The sequence below is a fragment of the Gopherus flavomarginatus genome, chromosome 2 (genome assembly GCF_025201925.1).
Source record: "Gopherus flavomarginatus isolate rGopFla2 chromosome 2, rGopFla2.mat.asm, whole genome shotgun sequence".
Lineage (NCBI taxonomy): Eukaryota > Metazoa > Chordata > Testudines > Testudinidae > Gopherus > Gopherus flavomarginatus.
In genome coordinates, this window is record NC_066618.1 from 168,232,636 (window position 1) to 168,250,313 (window position 17,678).

The 17,678-nt window shown below is 44.8% G+C and overlaps 2 protein-coding genes across 6 annotated transcripts in view; one reads left to right on the forward strand and one right to left on the reverse strand.

The window, feature by feature from the left end:
* IKBKB (inhibitor of nuclear factor kappa B kinase subunit beta) overlaps window positions 1–1,027 on the forward strand; it is a 24,719-nt gene extending 23,692 nt beyond the window's left edge. For 2 of the 3 annotated variants that reach the window (XM_050939961.1, XM_050939962.1), the window contains exon 22: window positions 320–1,027. In XM_050939961.1, the coding sequence (XP_050795918.1) occupies window positions 320–388 (69 nt within the window). In that variant the 3' untranslated portion in view covers window positions 389–1,027. Of the gene's footprint in view, window positions 43–319 lie in introns of those variants that run through there. The other variant, XM_050939960.1, reaches the window with a different exon arrangement.
* Window positions 1,028–1,152: 125 nt separating this feature from the next.
* Window positions 1,153–17,678, reverse strand: part of VDAC3 (voltage dependent anion channel 3) — a 50,993-nt gene continuing 34,467 nt past the window's right edge. For all 3 annotated transcript variants that reach the window (XM_050940255.1, XM_050940252.1, XM_050940253.1), the window contains 5 exons: window positions 15,397–15,449; window positions 7,933–8,160; window positions 6,709–6,859; window positions 2,083–2,140; window positions 1,153–1,668 (listed from right to left, as the gene is read on the reverse strand). In XM_050940255.1, the coding sequence (XP_050796212.1) occupies window positions 1,577–1,668; window positions 2,083–2,140; window positions 6,709–6,859; window positions 7,933–8,160; window positions 15,397–15,449 (582 nt within the window). In that variant the 3' untranslated portion in view covers window positions 1,153–1,576. The remainder of the gene's footprint in view (window positions 1,669–2,082; window positions 2,141–6,708; window positions 6,860–7,932; window positions 8,161–15,396; window positions 15,450–17,678) is intronic.

The window sequence follows — 17,678 nt, forward strand, 5'->3', positions numbered from 1 at the left end:
AAGCCAAAGGGCTGTAAGAAGTTTTGAATAGATTTTTAACACGCTGCATTCACTAATAATTCAAATGGCAGAGGAGAGAGACCTCATTCCCTAAACAAAATGGGGTTACTGAAATAAATATTACAAGAGACTTCTAGACATGTCAGTAATACATTGTATGAAGAAACGTCTAGTGTTTATGGGAAAAAATTTTCTGGGGCTAAAGTTTAAATGCCCAAAATGTGCTTATGGTATTTTCCTCTAAGAAAATCCAGTATCTTTGCTTTGGGTTGGGAAGATGGCATCTAAATGCTAATTAGCGTTTGTGCTTCATTTTTAGTCTCTGGATTGGAGCTGGTTGCAGCTTGAAGGGGAAGACAGAAATAACCCAGAACAAACCCAGATGTAAAAATCCCATCCGTCGGAGCTCAAGCCGGATAACATTTTTTACATGAGGCTTTTAAGCCTGACAGGTTACCACATGAAAATAAAATCCCTTGCATTCTATTTATACTGCCATCTAGTGGTTACACTGACATGTATTCCTATTTTTAAGGAAAGCTGGCAGCCTAATTTTAACAGACAAAATTTTGATTACTATTTCTCCCCCACAAACATACTTCTCATCCATTTCATACCCCCATGCTGTGTCTTGCTCACCCTATACAACAGCAGCTGAAGAATGCACCTGCTGTGCTACTTTTCCCTTTCTGGAAATCAAACTCCTTGCTGAATAGTAGACAGTGTGTCTACACATAATCTTATCTGAATGCCTTTTCCTGACATTTATGAAAAAGTACTGAATTTAGGGATTTGGCTAACTATGCTGGGTTGCACTTTTTCTCAAGTGTAATGTCTGTACTTACCTAATGTTTCCTGTGTGGGAACGAACTACTTGAAATATGTAAACTTTTGGTTTGCTTTATTTGAATGTTAAATAAAATTTTAAAGGAGAAATTTCTCACTATACAAGTTTGAGTTAGGCCAATATACCCTTCATTGTGCCAAGTCCCTCAATGAGTGAACAATAAAAACTACACATCAGTGATTCATTCTTCCTGAATCGTTACTGCTCTATGGGATTCAGTTTTGTCCCTGACAACCAGCATCAAGCATATGTATTTTAGAACAGTTACTGCCAAATCGAAAGCAACCTTGAACACACAGAAGGGATATGTTCCAAATGTGATTGATTTATTTCACTTTGATGCAAAACCAAAGCTTTCACTACTGCACAGAGACCAATTTCATAAGAGGTCATCAGGTGTAGGACATGCAGGCTGTGATATGCTAGCTGGGATTTTTTCCTTTGTAAGGAAATACTATGCTGTCTTTAAGGAACAAATTTAAAATAACACTGAGGAACTGAAATGTGGCATAACCTTTACAACTTCCATGCATGCCTTCAAGTATCTCCTTTTATGATGATTTTACACCCTACAGCTGGTGGGAGAGGGGAACAGAGTTACAATTCTTGGGAAGAATAAAAAAAATTCACACTTGAAATTTCACAGAAGAATTTTAAGGCCAAAACATGTTGGATTATTTTTTCCCCTTCATCTCCAGGAACAGAGCTGCTGTTCCACTTAAAATTGCATTAAGCCTCCAGCTCAAAGCCCAGCCCAACCTTGTGACCACCAGCACTGAAGTTCTTGCCATCAACCAAACCTGAGAGTGTCAGCTTCACACCTGCAAAAACAAAACAAACTTTGATGCTAATACTCAAATAAAATGCAGTTAGTCACTCATGCTATACCACAAATAAGGAATTTGGGTATATAGTAACAGCTAATACAGCTGTGCTTAAGTACCTCAATCTTTATCTGCAGTTTGACTTGGGCAGGGACTTAAATGAAATGAGGAGTCTCATTTTAGGCACCACCTGTATACACAAGTCTATCTCAGACACCCACAAAGCAAAGTGACTCATGTAGGTCTGCAAGCATGAAAGAATAATTCCACTAAGACTGCTAATCCTTGATTGCTTAATGGCTGCCACCTCCATAGCTACCCATTCTGTTGAATAGCTCAAGTTAAAAGATTCTTTTCTATTAAGTCCAGTAGGAAGTGATTCTCTTTAGTATTTTGTCAGGGCTTACGTACCAGGTCGAAGGGTCTGAGTGTAACCAATTCCAATCAGGCTGGCATTATTCACTTTAGCCTAGAGGTGGAGACAGAATAAAAGCGCATGTCAAAACACCACCATCACTCCTACTGTTATAGGCAGGCAGGCACAATAACTTTTCCACTGAAGTCAGCAGCAGTCGCAGAGAAATCTACAAGCATCAGAAAGTGGACATATGAACCAGCAATGGAAAAGAGCTCAAAAAATATATGCCCCTGCAAATGCAGAGTAGTTTGTTCTATAAAGAGTTCTGTTTACAATTAGATCAACAGGGTTTGTGTCAGTCTGAGTGATTATTGTTTCATAGGTTAGCAGCAAACAAACAAAAATCACATTCCCCCACCCCTCAATTTTAGCCCATTGCTCTTCCACACAGTTCCCCTCCAGTCTTGCCAACTGTGTATTTTTCTAGGCACTTCAATCTGCAACCATCTTGTTACTCGAGACATGAACGTAACAACTACTTATTAAGTAGGCAGACGCAACTGAAGTGGGTGGAAGGACTTAGTAATATTTATCTAAAAGTTTTTAAGGGACTGTGCTCAGCCTATGACTAGTTCATGGGTGTAAACAGGAATGAAGGGAATAGAGATGTTATATCTGCTTTAATTTACCTCCACTCAGGAATCTTGAGGTGTACATAGAGTAAACTAATGAAATTCCCAGGTGATGGAGTTATTTACCCAATACCAGGTTGTCGTCTTCATATTAGAGAGATTAAAAACAAGATTTATTGCTCACAGTGGGCACAAAGTGATGGGAGATGGGTGAGGTTAAAATCCTACCTGTTGAATGGATAATTACTTCCTGATTTACTGGTCCTCTTTATGACAACATGGGCATATGTAATCTTAAAAAAATCATCAAAGGGGGTGACTTTCAGAGCTGCTTGAGCCCTCCACTGTGAATGACATGACCCCTGAAGTTCAACCCAGGAGTTAAATACAGATGTTACAAACACCTTAACCCAGGGAGATTAGACATATGGGCAGTAACTAATGCAGTTATTTTGCTTTCTGAAAGAGAATCTCAAAGAGGGAGAAACCCAGGAAGCCGTAATTCTTCAAAATTATTAGGCACTACAGTGACCAGAACATGGATGTTTGCAAGTGAATATGGCAGTATTTTTATTAAAGTAAGATTTTTGACTGCACACATTAACCCATTCTGGAGAGAAGGGTTAATACTCCTTTGTACAGTTTGTAATCCACTTCCCATCAACTCAGTACACTACAGGTTATCATTACCTCTCTATTTGGTTAGGGTCTTCAGCAAATTTCAACCTGTTTCAAGTTAGTTAGTTAAATTATTCCCCTCCTCCACCCAAGAACGTCACCATCTCACATGCTTTCCTGAAATCTAGATATATTGCACCTGCTGTCTTCCCTTAACTTATTCATTATAGTGCCTCTCATAGGGCTAAAGTAAAGCAATGGCAGAGTATGAAACCACACTGCATCAATCAGAGCTAAGGACTTGTCTATATGGAGAATTACTGCAGGGAAAGCTGGGGTTAAGTCTACAGCACTGTAGCAGGCTGTGTGGACTCTGTTACAAAGGTGAGTAACCGTCTTTTCCCTAGTGTGCTTTGACCAACTGCAGGAGGCTTAACATATCTCAGCTTACTGGCAGTCAGTTAAAGCACACCACAGGTATACTGCAGGGCAGGGGTTGGCAACCTTTCACAAGTGGTGTGCCGAGTATGCATTTATTCACTCTAATCTCGTGTGCCAGTAATACGTTTTAATATTTTTTAGAAGGTCTCTCTCTATAAGTCTATATATTATGTAACTAAACTAGTGTTGTATTGTAAAGTAAATGAGGTTTTCAAAATGTTTAAGAAGCTTCATTTAAAATTAAATTAAAATGTTGATCTTACGCCGCCGGCCCGCTCAGTCCACTGCTGGTCTGGGGTTCTGTTCACCTAGGCCGGCAGCAGGCTGAGCAGGGCCTGCGGCCGGGATCCTGGCTATCAAGGGTCCAGCAGCCAGAACCCCAGACCGGTAGCAGGCTGTGCTGAGCCGGCTGCTGGGACCCCACTGCCGCTCAGGGGTTCCATCCGCCAGCTCCTGCCAGCCAGGATCCTGACTGCCAGAACCACTCAGCTCGCTGCCAGTCTGGGGTCCTGGCCTTGCCCACATACAGTGGGGACCTAACTTCTCTCTGGTTCTGGCCCATTCTCTTCCTCTCTGCATTGAGCTGAGGGAGTGCACAGAGCACAGGGCTGCGGGTGAAGGGTCTGGCCAGGAGCTAGAATGAGTGAGGGGGCTCAGGGTTGGGGCAGGAGGTTTGCGTGTGGGGCACTTACCTGGGCAGCTCCCATATGATGCTAGGGGTGCAGGTGGGAATGTGGGGGGTCGGTGCAGGAGTTCCTGTTTGGTGCTCAGAGTGAGGGTGGGGATGTGGGGGGTGCATGGGGGAGCTGGGGTTGTGCAGGGGTGCAAGAGTCAGGGCAAAGGGCTGGGGGCATGTGAGGGAGGTGCAGGTGTCAGGGTACAGGGAGGGCTGGGTATGTGTAGGGGTGCCAGAGTCAGGGCTGGGATCGTGGGTGTGTGAGTGAAGAAGTCAAGCAGAGGTCTGGGTGTGTATGAGGGAGGTACAGGGCCCAGGGCAGAGGCCTAGGGGTGTGTGAGGATGCAGGGCTCAGGACAGAGGGCTGTGTGCGTGTGGGGGGGGGGGGTCAGTGGTCAGGGCTCAGGGCAGAGGGCTGGGTGACTGCGCCCCTAAGAACCCCCAACCCCTCGCTCCTTGTCCCCTGACTACCTCCTCCTGGGACCCCATCCCTTATCTAAGCCTCCTTGCCCCCTGACTGCCCCCCTAGGACCCTACCCCCTACCTGTCCCCTGACTGCCTCAACCCTTATCCACCCCCCCCTACCCCCAGGACTCCCATGCCCCATCCAATCGCTCCCCGCCCCGACAGGACCCCCAGAACTCCCAAACCCATACAACCCTCTCCCTGCATGCCTCAACCCCTCTCCACACCCCTGCCTCCTGACAGCCCCTGCACCCCAAACTTTGACTCATCCAACTCCCCCAGGTCCTTGCCCCCTATCCGCCCCCTTCCCACTAACAGACCCCAGAACTCCCATGCCTCATCCATCGACCTCACTCCCTGACTTCCCCCCTCCAGAGACGCCCGCCCCTGGCCACCCCCTATCCAACCCACCCTGCTGCCTGTCCCCTGACCGCCTCCACCCTTTTATCCAACCCCCTTCCCCCAGCCCTGGACCCCTTACCTTGAGGCTCCAAGCAGAGCCAGATACACTGCGCTGCACGCACAACAGCAGGGCTCTGGGTGAGCGGGGAGCATCTTTTCCTCCCCATGGAGCCAAATGCTGCCCTGCGGGAGCGCGCAGCCCCGGCCCCAAGAGCGCTGCACGTGCCGCGGCAGGGCTCCAGGGGAGGGGCGAGCGGCTTGGTGCACTCGGCCTGGTGCTCCAGCCCGGGACCGCGGACCCCGCAGAAAGCAGGCAGGATTTTTAATGGCACGCGGAGTCCCAGCAGGCAGCCGCGTGCCATTAAAAATTGGCTCGCGTGCCATAGGTTGCCGACCCATGCTGTAGGGTATGTCTACACTGCAATTAAACACCTGTGGCTGGCCTGGGTCAGCGGGCTCAGGCTGCAGTGCTGTAAAATTGTGGTTTAGATGTTTGGGCTAAGGCTAGAGCCTGGGTTCTGGGACCCTCCCCCCTCACAGGGTCCCAGAGCTTGGGCTCCAGCCCAAGCCTGAATGTCTACAGTGCAGTTTTACAGCCCAGTAGGCCCAAGCCTGAGTCAGCTGACACATACCAGCCACATGTGTTTAACTGCAGTGTAGACATAACCTAAAAGTTCTGATCAACTGCAGTTAAGCTATGTTAAGCCTATTGCAACTGGTCAAAGCACACTATGGAACTTCTAGCGGGCGGTAGCACAGTCCACACAGCCAGTTAGTGCATGATCCTCAACCGGTGTACGAGTATCTCGGGGTCTTCCAGTGGCTACACCAACTTACCTAGATACTTGCTTAGTGTTACAACAGGCTACATAAAAAGCGCTAGCAAAGTCAGTACAAACTATAATTTCATACAGACAATGACTTGTTTATACTGCTCTATCTAGTTTACACAAATATAAGTACAATATTTATATTCAATTGATTTATTTTATAATTATATGGTAAAAATTAGAGCACAAGCAATTTTTCAGTAAGTGTGCTGTGATACTGTTGTATTTTTATGTCTGATTTTGTAAGCAAGTTGTTAAGTGAGGTGAAACTTGGGGGTGCGCAAGACAAATCAGACTCCTGAAAGGGGTACAATAATCTGGAAAGGCTGAGAGTCACTGCACAAGAGTGCTGTATATTTACACTCCAGCTTGTCATACACCAATGGTTGGTATCGACAAGCCTGAGAGAGAATCTGTGTCACAGAATGAGGCTTAAATATATTCCATAATTCACCAACAGTCTACAACACACATTCTCCATACACCAATAACTGAAAAGGGGTAGCATAATACAAGGTGCCATAAGTTTAAACAATAACCACTCTGTGTCACCAGTTTACAGCATTTAAGCAAACTCCAGTTGTGCTGGAAGTGCTAATCTGGTGAAATACTTACCGCAATGGAAGTATTTTCATCCAGCTGGTACTTAGTGGCAATGCCAAAACGGGTATTGTTACTGCCAGCAGTCCAAGCAAGATTTACTGATGTCTCAACTTTATCATTAACCTTCTGATAGATTGACCCACCAAATTCAGTGCCATCATTCCTGTAACAGATAAAGAGTGCATGAAGATCTCTCCGGTTTGCTGGTGTTTAACCCTCTGATCACTATGACCTCTCACTGTCTTTCCAACAAAGTAAGTTCCTAACACCACTTCCCAAACAAACCTAAGGATAATCCTAACCCTGTGGGCATATTCAATCCCATGCTTCTCTCAGCCAGATCCATGTCTATTCACTCCCTGGCCGGACACTTCATATGTGCTCTGTAGATTCTTCACCAAGAGCTGGGTTTAGCCTGGGGAATGAAGGACCTTTCTAGGAGCTAAGACAGTGCACTAAGAGGTTTGAAATTTTGACAGAAGAGAGTTCAACTTTTCCTTCCCAGGCTAGAAGTAGGGAGTGAAGCACATTCCAGGCAGAGCATAAACCAATGGGTTCAGAGGGAGCTACATGCAACCCTCATTGGCTAAAATAAGTCAATATAGCTCAGTTTTGGTAAGGAGACAGAAAATGGGGAAATGCAGACAATTCCCCCAAAAAACACTGCCTCAAGTACATGTGGCTAGGCAAGTATCATGACATCTAACACTGGGAGTACTTAAGTCTCCTCCCAGACAGTAATGTTAAATGTCTACTTCCACATAGAAGGCTGCCATGGTCTAAGACTATCTAGGAGAGAAAAAGGTAGTAATGCTGCATTAATCCCAATCGACATTTTAGTACATGTTAGTATGTGGAAGTGGGCAATTTACCCGAGATTCAAATTCCTTCAGTAAGAGTGACACAAACTAGCAGTCAAAATTATGTTTACTAAACTTAAATCCTATAGTGATCCTAAACATACCTTCATTAAAAAACTATCCTAATTCCAAAATGTCTTTTCCACTACCAAATTTAGGGGAACAGAATTACCCTGATAAAAAGTCTCAAAAGATAGCAAATTGGGAAGTGACCCTCCTGTAACTGTCTCTTGGGGACGAAAATAAGGTATGTAAAGCCTTTCAAACCTCAGTCTGAAATCAGTGTCCTCCCTTTCTCCACCCAGTATACATCTGATGCAGTTAGCCACACAGTGGCCTGGCATAATCTAGCCTGGCTCCCCTGGTATATACTCACACATTAGTGTGTAGTTGGAAGTCTCCTGCCTTGTATCCTAATGCAAAGTTATTCTGTGATAGTTTAGATTTGGCTGTATCAAAAGCCATCTGATAACCAGCAAGCCAGCCTTCATAGCCCAACACAGCCCAGCCATGGATAGTTGGTCCAGAAAGGTCAACGTCAATGTTGCAGCCTAGGTTTACATACTCCCGTTTGTAAGAGGTCTTCAATTTCCCACTCTTCTTTCTGTGGAGAGAAATATTTTGTTTTACCCATCCTAGCATGGGTCAGCTACATAGTATTTCTGATGTCTGCACAGAGCACTTAATACTTCATATGCCTTCAAATTTGTGAAGAGTGGGGGCTGAGATAGATAGATTTACAAGCTGTTTTGTCCGTGTATGTTGTCATCATTAATTTATAGGATAGTTGCACAGACCTAAGCATCTACAGGTGTATTTTAAACATCTGAATGAATTAAATATATATAAAAATATGAGAGAGAGAGAGAATGAATATATCATTTTAGTCCTAATGCCATTTTCCTCAGTTTGTCAGCACTGTTACTGGTTACCAATTCTAAGGATTATTAGTGGGGCCCTACCAAATTCACAGCCATGAAAAACATGCCACAGATTGTGAAAACTGGTCTTCTGTACTTTTGTATATTTTTAGTATAGGGTAAAAACACACGTTTCTCAAACTGGAGGTCCCAACTCAAAAGGAGGTTGCAAGCCTGTTGTCACAGAAGTCACACCCTAACTTCTGCATTGCCTTCAGAACTGGGCAGCTGGAGAGTGGTGGCTGCTGGCTGGGCACCCAGCTCTGAAGGCAGCACTGCTGCCAGCAGCAGCACAGAAGCAAGGGTGGCATGGTATAGTATTGCCACCTTTCTGTGTTTTTGCTGGCAGTGGTGCTATCTTCGGAGCTGGGCAGCCATCAAGCAGCAGCTGCTGGCCAGGTGCCCCGCTCTGAATGCTCCACTGCTTCTGGCAAAGAATGGCAGCTGCAGCACAGAACTAAGGTGACATGGTATGGTACTGCCACCCTTCTGTGCTGCTGCTGTCAGTGGTGCCACCTTCACAGCAGGGTGGCAGGAGAGCAGCGGCAGCTGGCCGAGCACCCATCTGTGAAGACAGCGCCAATGCCAGCAGCACCACAGAAGGGTGGCAATACCATACCATACCATGCCACCCTTATTTCTGCTGCCTTCAGAGCCGGGCACCCAGCCAGCAGCTGCTGGTGTCCTGCCAGCCAGCTCTGAAGGCAGCACAGAAGTAAGAGGGACAATGCCGCAACCCCCCTTACAATAGCTTTGCAACCCCCATTTTGGGCCAGGACCTCCAAGTTTGAGAAACACCGATTTAAGGGATTTACAGATTTATATTTTGCCATTTTAAAAAACACATTCATGGTTTGTTACAACACTGTGAAAATTTAAGATTTAAATATCTGAAACTGTGAAATTCAAGATTTAAAAAATGCTAAGACTGACATTTACAAAAATGGACCATGAATTTGGTAGTGCCCTAATTATTAGCACTATTGCACCTGAAGCAGAAAACATGATGCTACAATCTTCGGCCTGGTCTACACTACAGAGTTAGGTTGATGTAAGGCAGCTTACATCGACCTAATAATGTCAACGTCTACACCAGGGGTCGGCAACCTTTCAGAAGTGCCGAGTCTTCATTTATTCACTCTAATTTAAGGTTTCGTGTGCCAGTAATACATTTTAATGTTTTTTAGAAGGTCTCTCTCTATATAAGTCTATATATTATTAACTAAACTATTGTTGTATGTAAAGTAAATAAGGTTTTTAAAATGTTTAAGAAGCTTCATTTAAAATTAAATTAAAATGCAGAGCCCCCTAGACCGGTGGCCAGGACCCAGGCAGTGTGAATGCCACTGAAAATCAGCACGCATGCCATAGGTTGCCTACCCCTGGTCTACACTAAGGTCCTTCCCAACATAACTCACTTAAGCACTACACCTCTCATGCAGGTGGAGTTAAGTCAACGTAGTTAGGCTGACGCAATGGCAGTGTACATACTACATGGCTTATGTCAACTTAAGTGGCCTCAAAAAGGTGTCCCACAATTATCCCCAAATGCCCCATGGATACATTGGACAAGTCGTAGTCACTGCAGACAACACTGAGAAAGATGTTGGATGAGGAAGAGGATGACTACAATGGAGCACAGATGAGTAGTGAATCCATTGTCCTGGCGAGCCAAGAACTGTTTATGACTCCAGATCAGTCCAGCAAGTTGCAGCATGGGCAAGTGTGATACCGGAGAAGGAACATCTGGTAAGTAGCACTGATATTGCAGGGGCACATTTCTCATGTACTAATTTTTATTCGTGTTACAAGAGGTAGTGAAATAGCCACTCTACCTCCACTGTTTATCTGCTTCTCATTGCCTGGCACAGCTAGGCAGAAGGGACCCTGCAAAAGTTTATGTGCAGAGGGATGTCATGTAAATCCTCCACAGAGATCTGAAAGGAAACTTTCCTGCAGGTACTTTGCAATCCATTGCCGAAGATTTCTAGGGAGGGTTGCCTTATTTCTTCCACCGCAGTAGAACATGTTCCCATGCCACTCATCTATTCATTTGCAAGGCTTCATTCAGCACACAGGCTAGCAGTGTAAGGACCCAGTCTGTAGCCTGATGCATGCAGCAGCTGCTCCCTTTCCGCCTCCGTTACCTTCAGGAGTGAGATATCAGCTAAAGTCACTGCAGCTTGTGGAAAATGGTACCAGTATTCTGTTCAACATGCTCAATAAGTACCTGGCCACAATGAAAATGTACTGCTTCAGGCTTGAAACACTCCCCTGAATTTATGCAATACAGCAATTTTCTCATATATATATATAGTCTATGTACTCGCAACAGTACCTCTGTCCACTGTGTGTTTTGCAGCTGCAAATTTGGCCTTCACCACTCCCTTTACATTAGCGCAGAGGCTGAGACAGATAAAGAGAAGAAAGAGAACACAGGATGACATGTTTGTAAAGATCATGCAAGTCTCTGGATCAGCGGACAGCGAGCCAGAGGGCATGGAGGATCACTCTCACACAGAAAACGGATATAGACTTTCATGACAGGAGAAGAGCTCAGGAGAATAAGTGACGCACAGCAGGAAACAATAGCTCTTCTGAAGGAGCAATCAGACATGCTGAGGAATCTGGTTGACCTACAAGTGCAACATCTTCGAGGTCACCTCCCTCTGCAGCCTGTCCAGCACTACCCTTCTCCTCTGCCCCACACACACGGACACTTCCATGTGGCATCAGGGGCACGTGACCTATCCCTACCACTCCACTCCATGGGAGGGGACAGAATCACAGCTTCACACCCCCACTGATGTGTGACAGACAAGGTCAGTGTAAGTGTTTTTAAAAAGGGAAATGAATGTGCTTTTCCCCCTCAAGTTCATTCCCCTGTATTTCTACCTTTGTCGTACATATAATTGTTTGAATTATTGCACAAACTAGAGAACAGTTTTGGAAGCTTAATAAATCTTTATTCGTCCAAAGCATGGGGGAAAGAGGTAGAGGCTAATAGAGAAACTGAGGCGCAGAGGGGAAGGGATGTAAAGCAGTTACACAAGGAGTCATAGCATAGCTAGAGCTGGGGATAGAACCAAGGAGTTGTGGCTCCCAGCCCCTCCCTGATTTAACCACTAGCCCCCACCCCTCTCTGTGAAATGAGTTGCTGAGTCTCGACCCAATCCCCATGAGGAACATAGTACCAAGCATCCCCCCATCTCTGGCAGCCCAGTGGTAGGGCTAGGGGCTGGAGTGTGGTACCCCCATTATCTCACTGGCTGCCCCACTGTAGAGGTGCCTGGGAAGCTGAGATCCCGTGGCTGTTGCTCCCATGCCCAACAGGAGAAGATGAGCACTGAGCACTCAGAGGCACCCACTCAGCACCCCCAGTGCAGCCCCACCCACAGATCATGCTGCTGAGGGGACAGAACCTCGTCCGGCTCTGGCAAGGGAGTGTGCTCCAGTGGTTGGGGGAGAGGTAGCTGGGGCTCAGAACTCCTGGGCTCTTCCCAGGTCTGGGAGAAAAGTGGGGCTAGGGGTTTGACGGGGGGGAGAGGGGGGAAATCACTGAGATCATAGAAAGAAGTGCATTTGCAAGGTTACACTACTACACAGACAGCACTTACAGTGCAGTTCAGACCAGAGTGCCAAAAATACATTGGCAGGCACAAAATAAAAAGCAGCACGCATTACTGTGGGTCATTATTAAAACGGTCTTTCAAAGCCTCCCTGAGCCGCATAGCTCCATGTTGAGCTCTTCTTATAGCCCTGATACCTGGCTGCTCAAAATCAGCAGCCAGACCATCCACCTCAGCTCTCCACACCAGGGGAAAAAACTTTCCCCCTTTGCTTCACAGATATTATTAGGTGCACAGCAGGCAGCTATAACCATGGGGATATTTTTTCACTGAGGTCTAACCTGAGTCGACTTATCAAGTATCCCTTCAAACAGTCAAAGGCACATTCAATAATCCTTCTCCACCTGGTGAGCCTGTCGTTGAAGCATTCCTTGCTGCTGTCCAGGTGTCCAGTGTGCGGCTTCATAAGCCGCAGGAGTAAGGGGTAGGATGGGTCTCCCGCAATCACTATTGGCATTTCAACATCTCCAATGGTGATTTTGTGATCTGCAAAGAAAGTTCCTGCTTGCAGACTTCCAAACAGGCCTGAGTTCTTAGATATGTGCGTCGTGCACCTTACCAGATTATCCTGTGTTGGTAAAATGTCCCTGGTTATCCACTAGCATTTGCAACACCATAGAAAAGTATCCCTAACAGTTTAGATACTCTATGGGAAAGCGGTCCAGTGCCAAGATAGATGGAACGCATATCCCTATCACCCCAATACAGTTAGGGAACCTCACTGCAGCAAAACCATCCAGGATCTCCTGCCCATTGCCCTCAATCAGTCATCCTTAGCAGAAGGATTAATGGCCCTGCATACTTGGATCACAGTAACCCCCACGGTGGATTTCCCAACTGCAAAATGATTCCCAACTGATCGGTAGGAGTTAGGCATTGCAAGCTTCCACACAGCAATCGCCACTCGCTTATCCACTGTCAGTGCAGCTCTCAGTTTGGTGGGTCAGTGAGCTGCAGGGCTGGAGTGAGCTTCACAAACAAACAGTTCCAGAAAAGTGGCCTTGCACATTCAAAAGTTTTGCAGTCACTGCTCATAATCCCATACCTGCGTGATGATGCAATCCCACCACTTGGTACTTGTTTCTTGGGACCAGAACCAGCTCTCCACCATGGCTTCCAGCAGGGCTACTTGAAAGGAATTGTCATATTCCATCTGATGGCTACTCTGAAAATACTGCAGGATTAGGAGCACTGAGTTTGCAACAGTGCAGAGCTGTGCGGGACCCATGCTTCTCTAGAGATGGCGTACTCCCAGTACGCGAGGTGTTTGAAAAGTGAAATATTATGGGATGTAGATAAAATTAAAGGAAGGAGAAAAATACATCATGGGATGTTCAAGCTATGTTCCCAGTCACCCTCAGGAGAATGCTTTGCCCCCATGAGGCATTGCAAATCCTTCCCATAACACCCTTCACTAGATGGTGGCAAGTTGCACAGTGGGATAGCTACTCAAAGTGCACTGCTAGTGAGAACGGGCTCTGCCGACACAAGAGTAGCGTGCAGATGCACAATCAACCTGCTGCGGTGGCTAGAGGTCGACTTAAGTCGACTGAATTTTGTAATGTAGACTTGCCTTAACTCTTCACAATAGCTCAAGCGCCTTAACATATGCAAAAAGTGATTAATCCTCCTCTTCTCTGAATCTTGTCTTCCCTTGGCTTCCGTGACTGTCCTCTTATGGGTCTCTTCTTACATCTCTAATTGATACACTGAAGGAGCCTGAAGAGGATCTTCCTCATCCCTCTTCCAACTGTGTTTGGGGTTCATCTGTCCTCATCTCTTTTTTCTCTACACCTTATATCTGGGTCATCTTAGCCGCAGAAACAAATTCAACTTCTATCTCTATGCTGACAACGTACAGATCTTTCTCCAGACCCAGCTCCTTTTCTCCAAACAAAAAAGTCTCAGCCTGTCTCTCTGAGACCTCCTTGTGGACATCTAGCCATCAGCTCAAGTTCAACATGACTAAAACACAGCTCCTAATCTTCCCTCTCCCCTAAAGCCCTTTCCTACAAGAAGCACCTTTCTCTATCACTGTGGACAACAGCAGCATCCTGGCCTTGTCACTCAGGCCTGTAACCTGGGCATCATCTTAGACTTGGACCTTTCTCTAGGTCCTTATATCCAGGGTATGTCTAAATCTTGAGGATTCTTGCCACATAACATCTAAGATATGACCTTTCCCTAACCATCCCCTAAGTAAAAAGCTCATCCAAGCTTTCATAGTGTCATATCACAATTACTGCAACCTCCTTCTCTCTTGCATACACAATTCTGCCCCACCCATATCCAATTGATTCTTGCAGTAGCATTCTATTCTCCTAGCTCATCACTTTTACCATGTTACTTCTCTCTTTAATCCATGTAGTGGCTCCTGTCACATCAAACATCACTTGCTTGTCTTCACTTTCAAGGCCCTTTTGCAACCTACCCCCACCATCCCTATCATCCCTTATTTGCTACTGAGATGTCAACTCGTGTCTCCAAATGGCCCATGATACTAGCCTCTGTCAGCTACTTGTTAAACTTTCAAACAATCACCTTTGTGCTTTCTCCCCTGCTGACCCTCATGATTCAGTGAAGCTCCCCATAAACATCAGCAAAGCTAACTCATTATCCTCCTTCAAACTCTCCTTTACTGTGGTGCCTACAAAAAAAACAAAAAAACCCTGACAATGGTTAAGCTGGTGATGCACTGATAACACTGCTGATCATGCTGACTAACTGTCTCACTATTTCCTTGTATTCTATTGTCTGTATCTGTTATCTTTTGCCTTATACTTAGATTCTTAGCTCTTTGAGGCAGAGACTGCCTTATTGTTCTGTCTGCGCACAGCATCTAGCACAGTGGGGTCATGGTCCAGAACTAGAGCTCCTAGCTGCTATGGTAACACAAATAATAAATACTACTACTACTACTAATAATCAGGGACACTTTTCTATTTTCACACAATCTCCAATGTTAGAGGTATAGAAGTACCATTTCTTAGTATTTTTATATATTACACATATTTAGATGGAGGGGAAATTACATTTTTGAGAGGAATCTTTCATCAAATATATTATTATAAACCTGATATTAGCTGCGTCCTTACAAATATTCTACCAAGGTCTGCATAATAAGAAGTTATTTTTATCCAGAATGCCTACCTGTTGGGATACTGGAGTACGACAACGCTCATTTATCACTACCACTGAGGTCAGACAATTAACTTTTCATTTGGAAAATTTAACAAATCTGTTTAATCTAATTCTAGGAATCGCTACACAAAATTGAAGTAGGATATTTACCCTGTGTTTGGTACAAATATGGTGTCAAGAGTCAGCTTCAATCCCTCAGCTAACTGCAAAGAAGAAGAAAAAAAAAAGGTCAGATTATCAAGGTTCCTTCTATTGAAAAAGATGATTGGCTTTATATTCTCTTACCTTACTATAATTCTCATCTCCTCTTCTTGTCTGAATAGAAGAGTCACATGATCTTTTATACAAAAAGTAATTTGCAGAGAACTCCATACTGAAGATTTCGTTTGAGTGAATAAAGCAAGTAACTTCACTAGTTTTTCACATTCCCAGATACCAAAGCGGCGAGCACCTTATAAATATGTACTTAGAGAGCATAAGAATGGCTATACTGGGTCAGACCAATGGCCCATCCAGCCCCCTATCTTGTTTTCTGACAGTGCCCAATGCCAGGTGCTTCAGAGGAAATGAACAGAACAGGTAATTATCCAGTGACCCATCCCCTGTTGCCCATTCCCAGCTTCTGGCAAACAGAGGCTAAGAACACCATCCCTGCCCATCCTGACTAATAGCCATTGATGGGCCTGAAGTTATCTACATTATCAACACTGAGGATGGAGTGGAGGTTCAGGATAATTTAGGCATGGCCCAGTGTCCAAACAAATACTTTGCCTCAGTCTTTAATGAGGCTAATGAGGAGCTTAGGGATAATGGAAGGATGAGAAATGGGAATGAGGATATGAGGCGGATATTACCACATCCGAGGTAGAAGCCAAACTCGAACAGCTTAATGGGACTAAACCAGGGGGCCCAGATAACCTTCATCCAAGAATATTAAAGGAACAGGCACATGAAATTGCAAGCCTATTAGCGAGAATTTTTAATGAATCTGTAAACTCAGGGGTTGTACCATAGGACTGGAAAATTGCTAACATAGTTCCTATTTTTAAGAAAGGGAAAAAAAAATGGCGATCCGGGTAACTACAGGCCTGTTTGACATCTGTAGTATGCAAGGTCTTGAAAAAATTTTTGAAGGAGAAAGTAGTTAAGGACATTGAGGTCAATGGGAATTGGGACAAAATACAACATGGTTTTACAAAGGCAGATCGTGCCAAACCACCCTGATCTCCTCCTTTGAGAAGGTAACAGATTTTTTAGACAAAGGAAATGCAGTGGATCTAGTTTACCTCTATTTCAGTAAGGCATCTAATACAGTTCCACATGGGGAATTATTAGTTAAATTGGAAAAGATGAGGATCAATATGAAAATTGAAAGGTGGACAAGGAACTGGTTAAAGGGGAGACAACAACGGATCATACTGAAAGGTGAACTGTCAGGCTGGAAGGAGGTTACTAGTGGAGTTCCTCAGGAATCGGTTTTGGGACCAATCTTATTTAATCTTTTTATTACTGACCTTGGCACAAAAAGTGGGAATGTGCTGATAAAGTCTGCGGATGACACAAAGGGGAGGTATTGCTAACACAGAGAAGAACCAGGATATCCTACAGGAAGATCTGGATAACCTTGTAAACTGGAGTAATAGTAATAGGATGAAATTTAATAGTGAAAAGTGCAAGGTCATGCACTTAGGAATTAATAACAAGAATTTTTGTTTTAAACTGAGGACTCAGTTGGAAGTAACAGAGGAGGAGAAGGACCTCGCAGTATTGGTTGATCACAGGATGACTGACTATGAGGCGCCAATGTGACATGGCCATTAAAAAAGCTAATGTGGTGTTAGGATGCATGAGGCGAGGTATTTCCAGCAAAGATAAGGAGGTGTTAGTACCGTTATCGAAGGCACTCGTGAGACTCATGATCTGGAATACTCTGGGCAGTTCTGATCTCCCATGTTTAAGAGGATGAACTCAAACTGGAAGAGGTACAGAGAAGGGCTACTAGGATGATCCAAGGAATGGAAAGCCTGTCATGCGAAAGGAGACTCAGAGCTCGGCTTGTTTAGCCTAACCAAAAGAAGGCTGAGGGGAGATCTGATTGCTCTCTATAAATTTATCAGAGGGATAAATACCAGGGAGGGAGAGGAAATATTTAAGCTCAGTACCAATGTGGACACAAAAACAAATGGATATAAAGCCAACACTAAGTTTAGACTTGAAATTAGACAAAGGTTTCTAACCATCAGAGGAATGAAGTTCTGGAACAGCCTTCCAAGAGGAGCAGTGGGGGCAAAAGACATATCTGGCTTCAAAACTAAGCTTGAGAAGTTTATGGAGGGGATGGCATGATGGGATATCCTAATTTTGGCAATCAACTGATCTTTGACTATTAGCGGTAAATATGGCTAATGGCCTGTGATGGGATGGGATCTGAG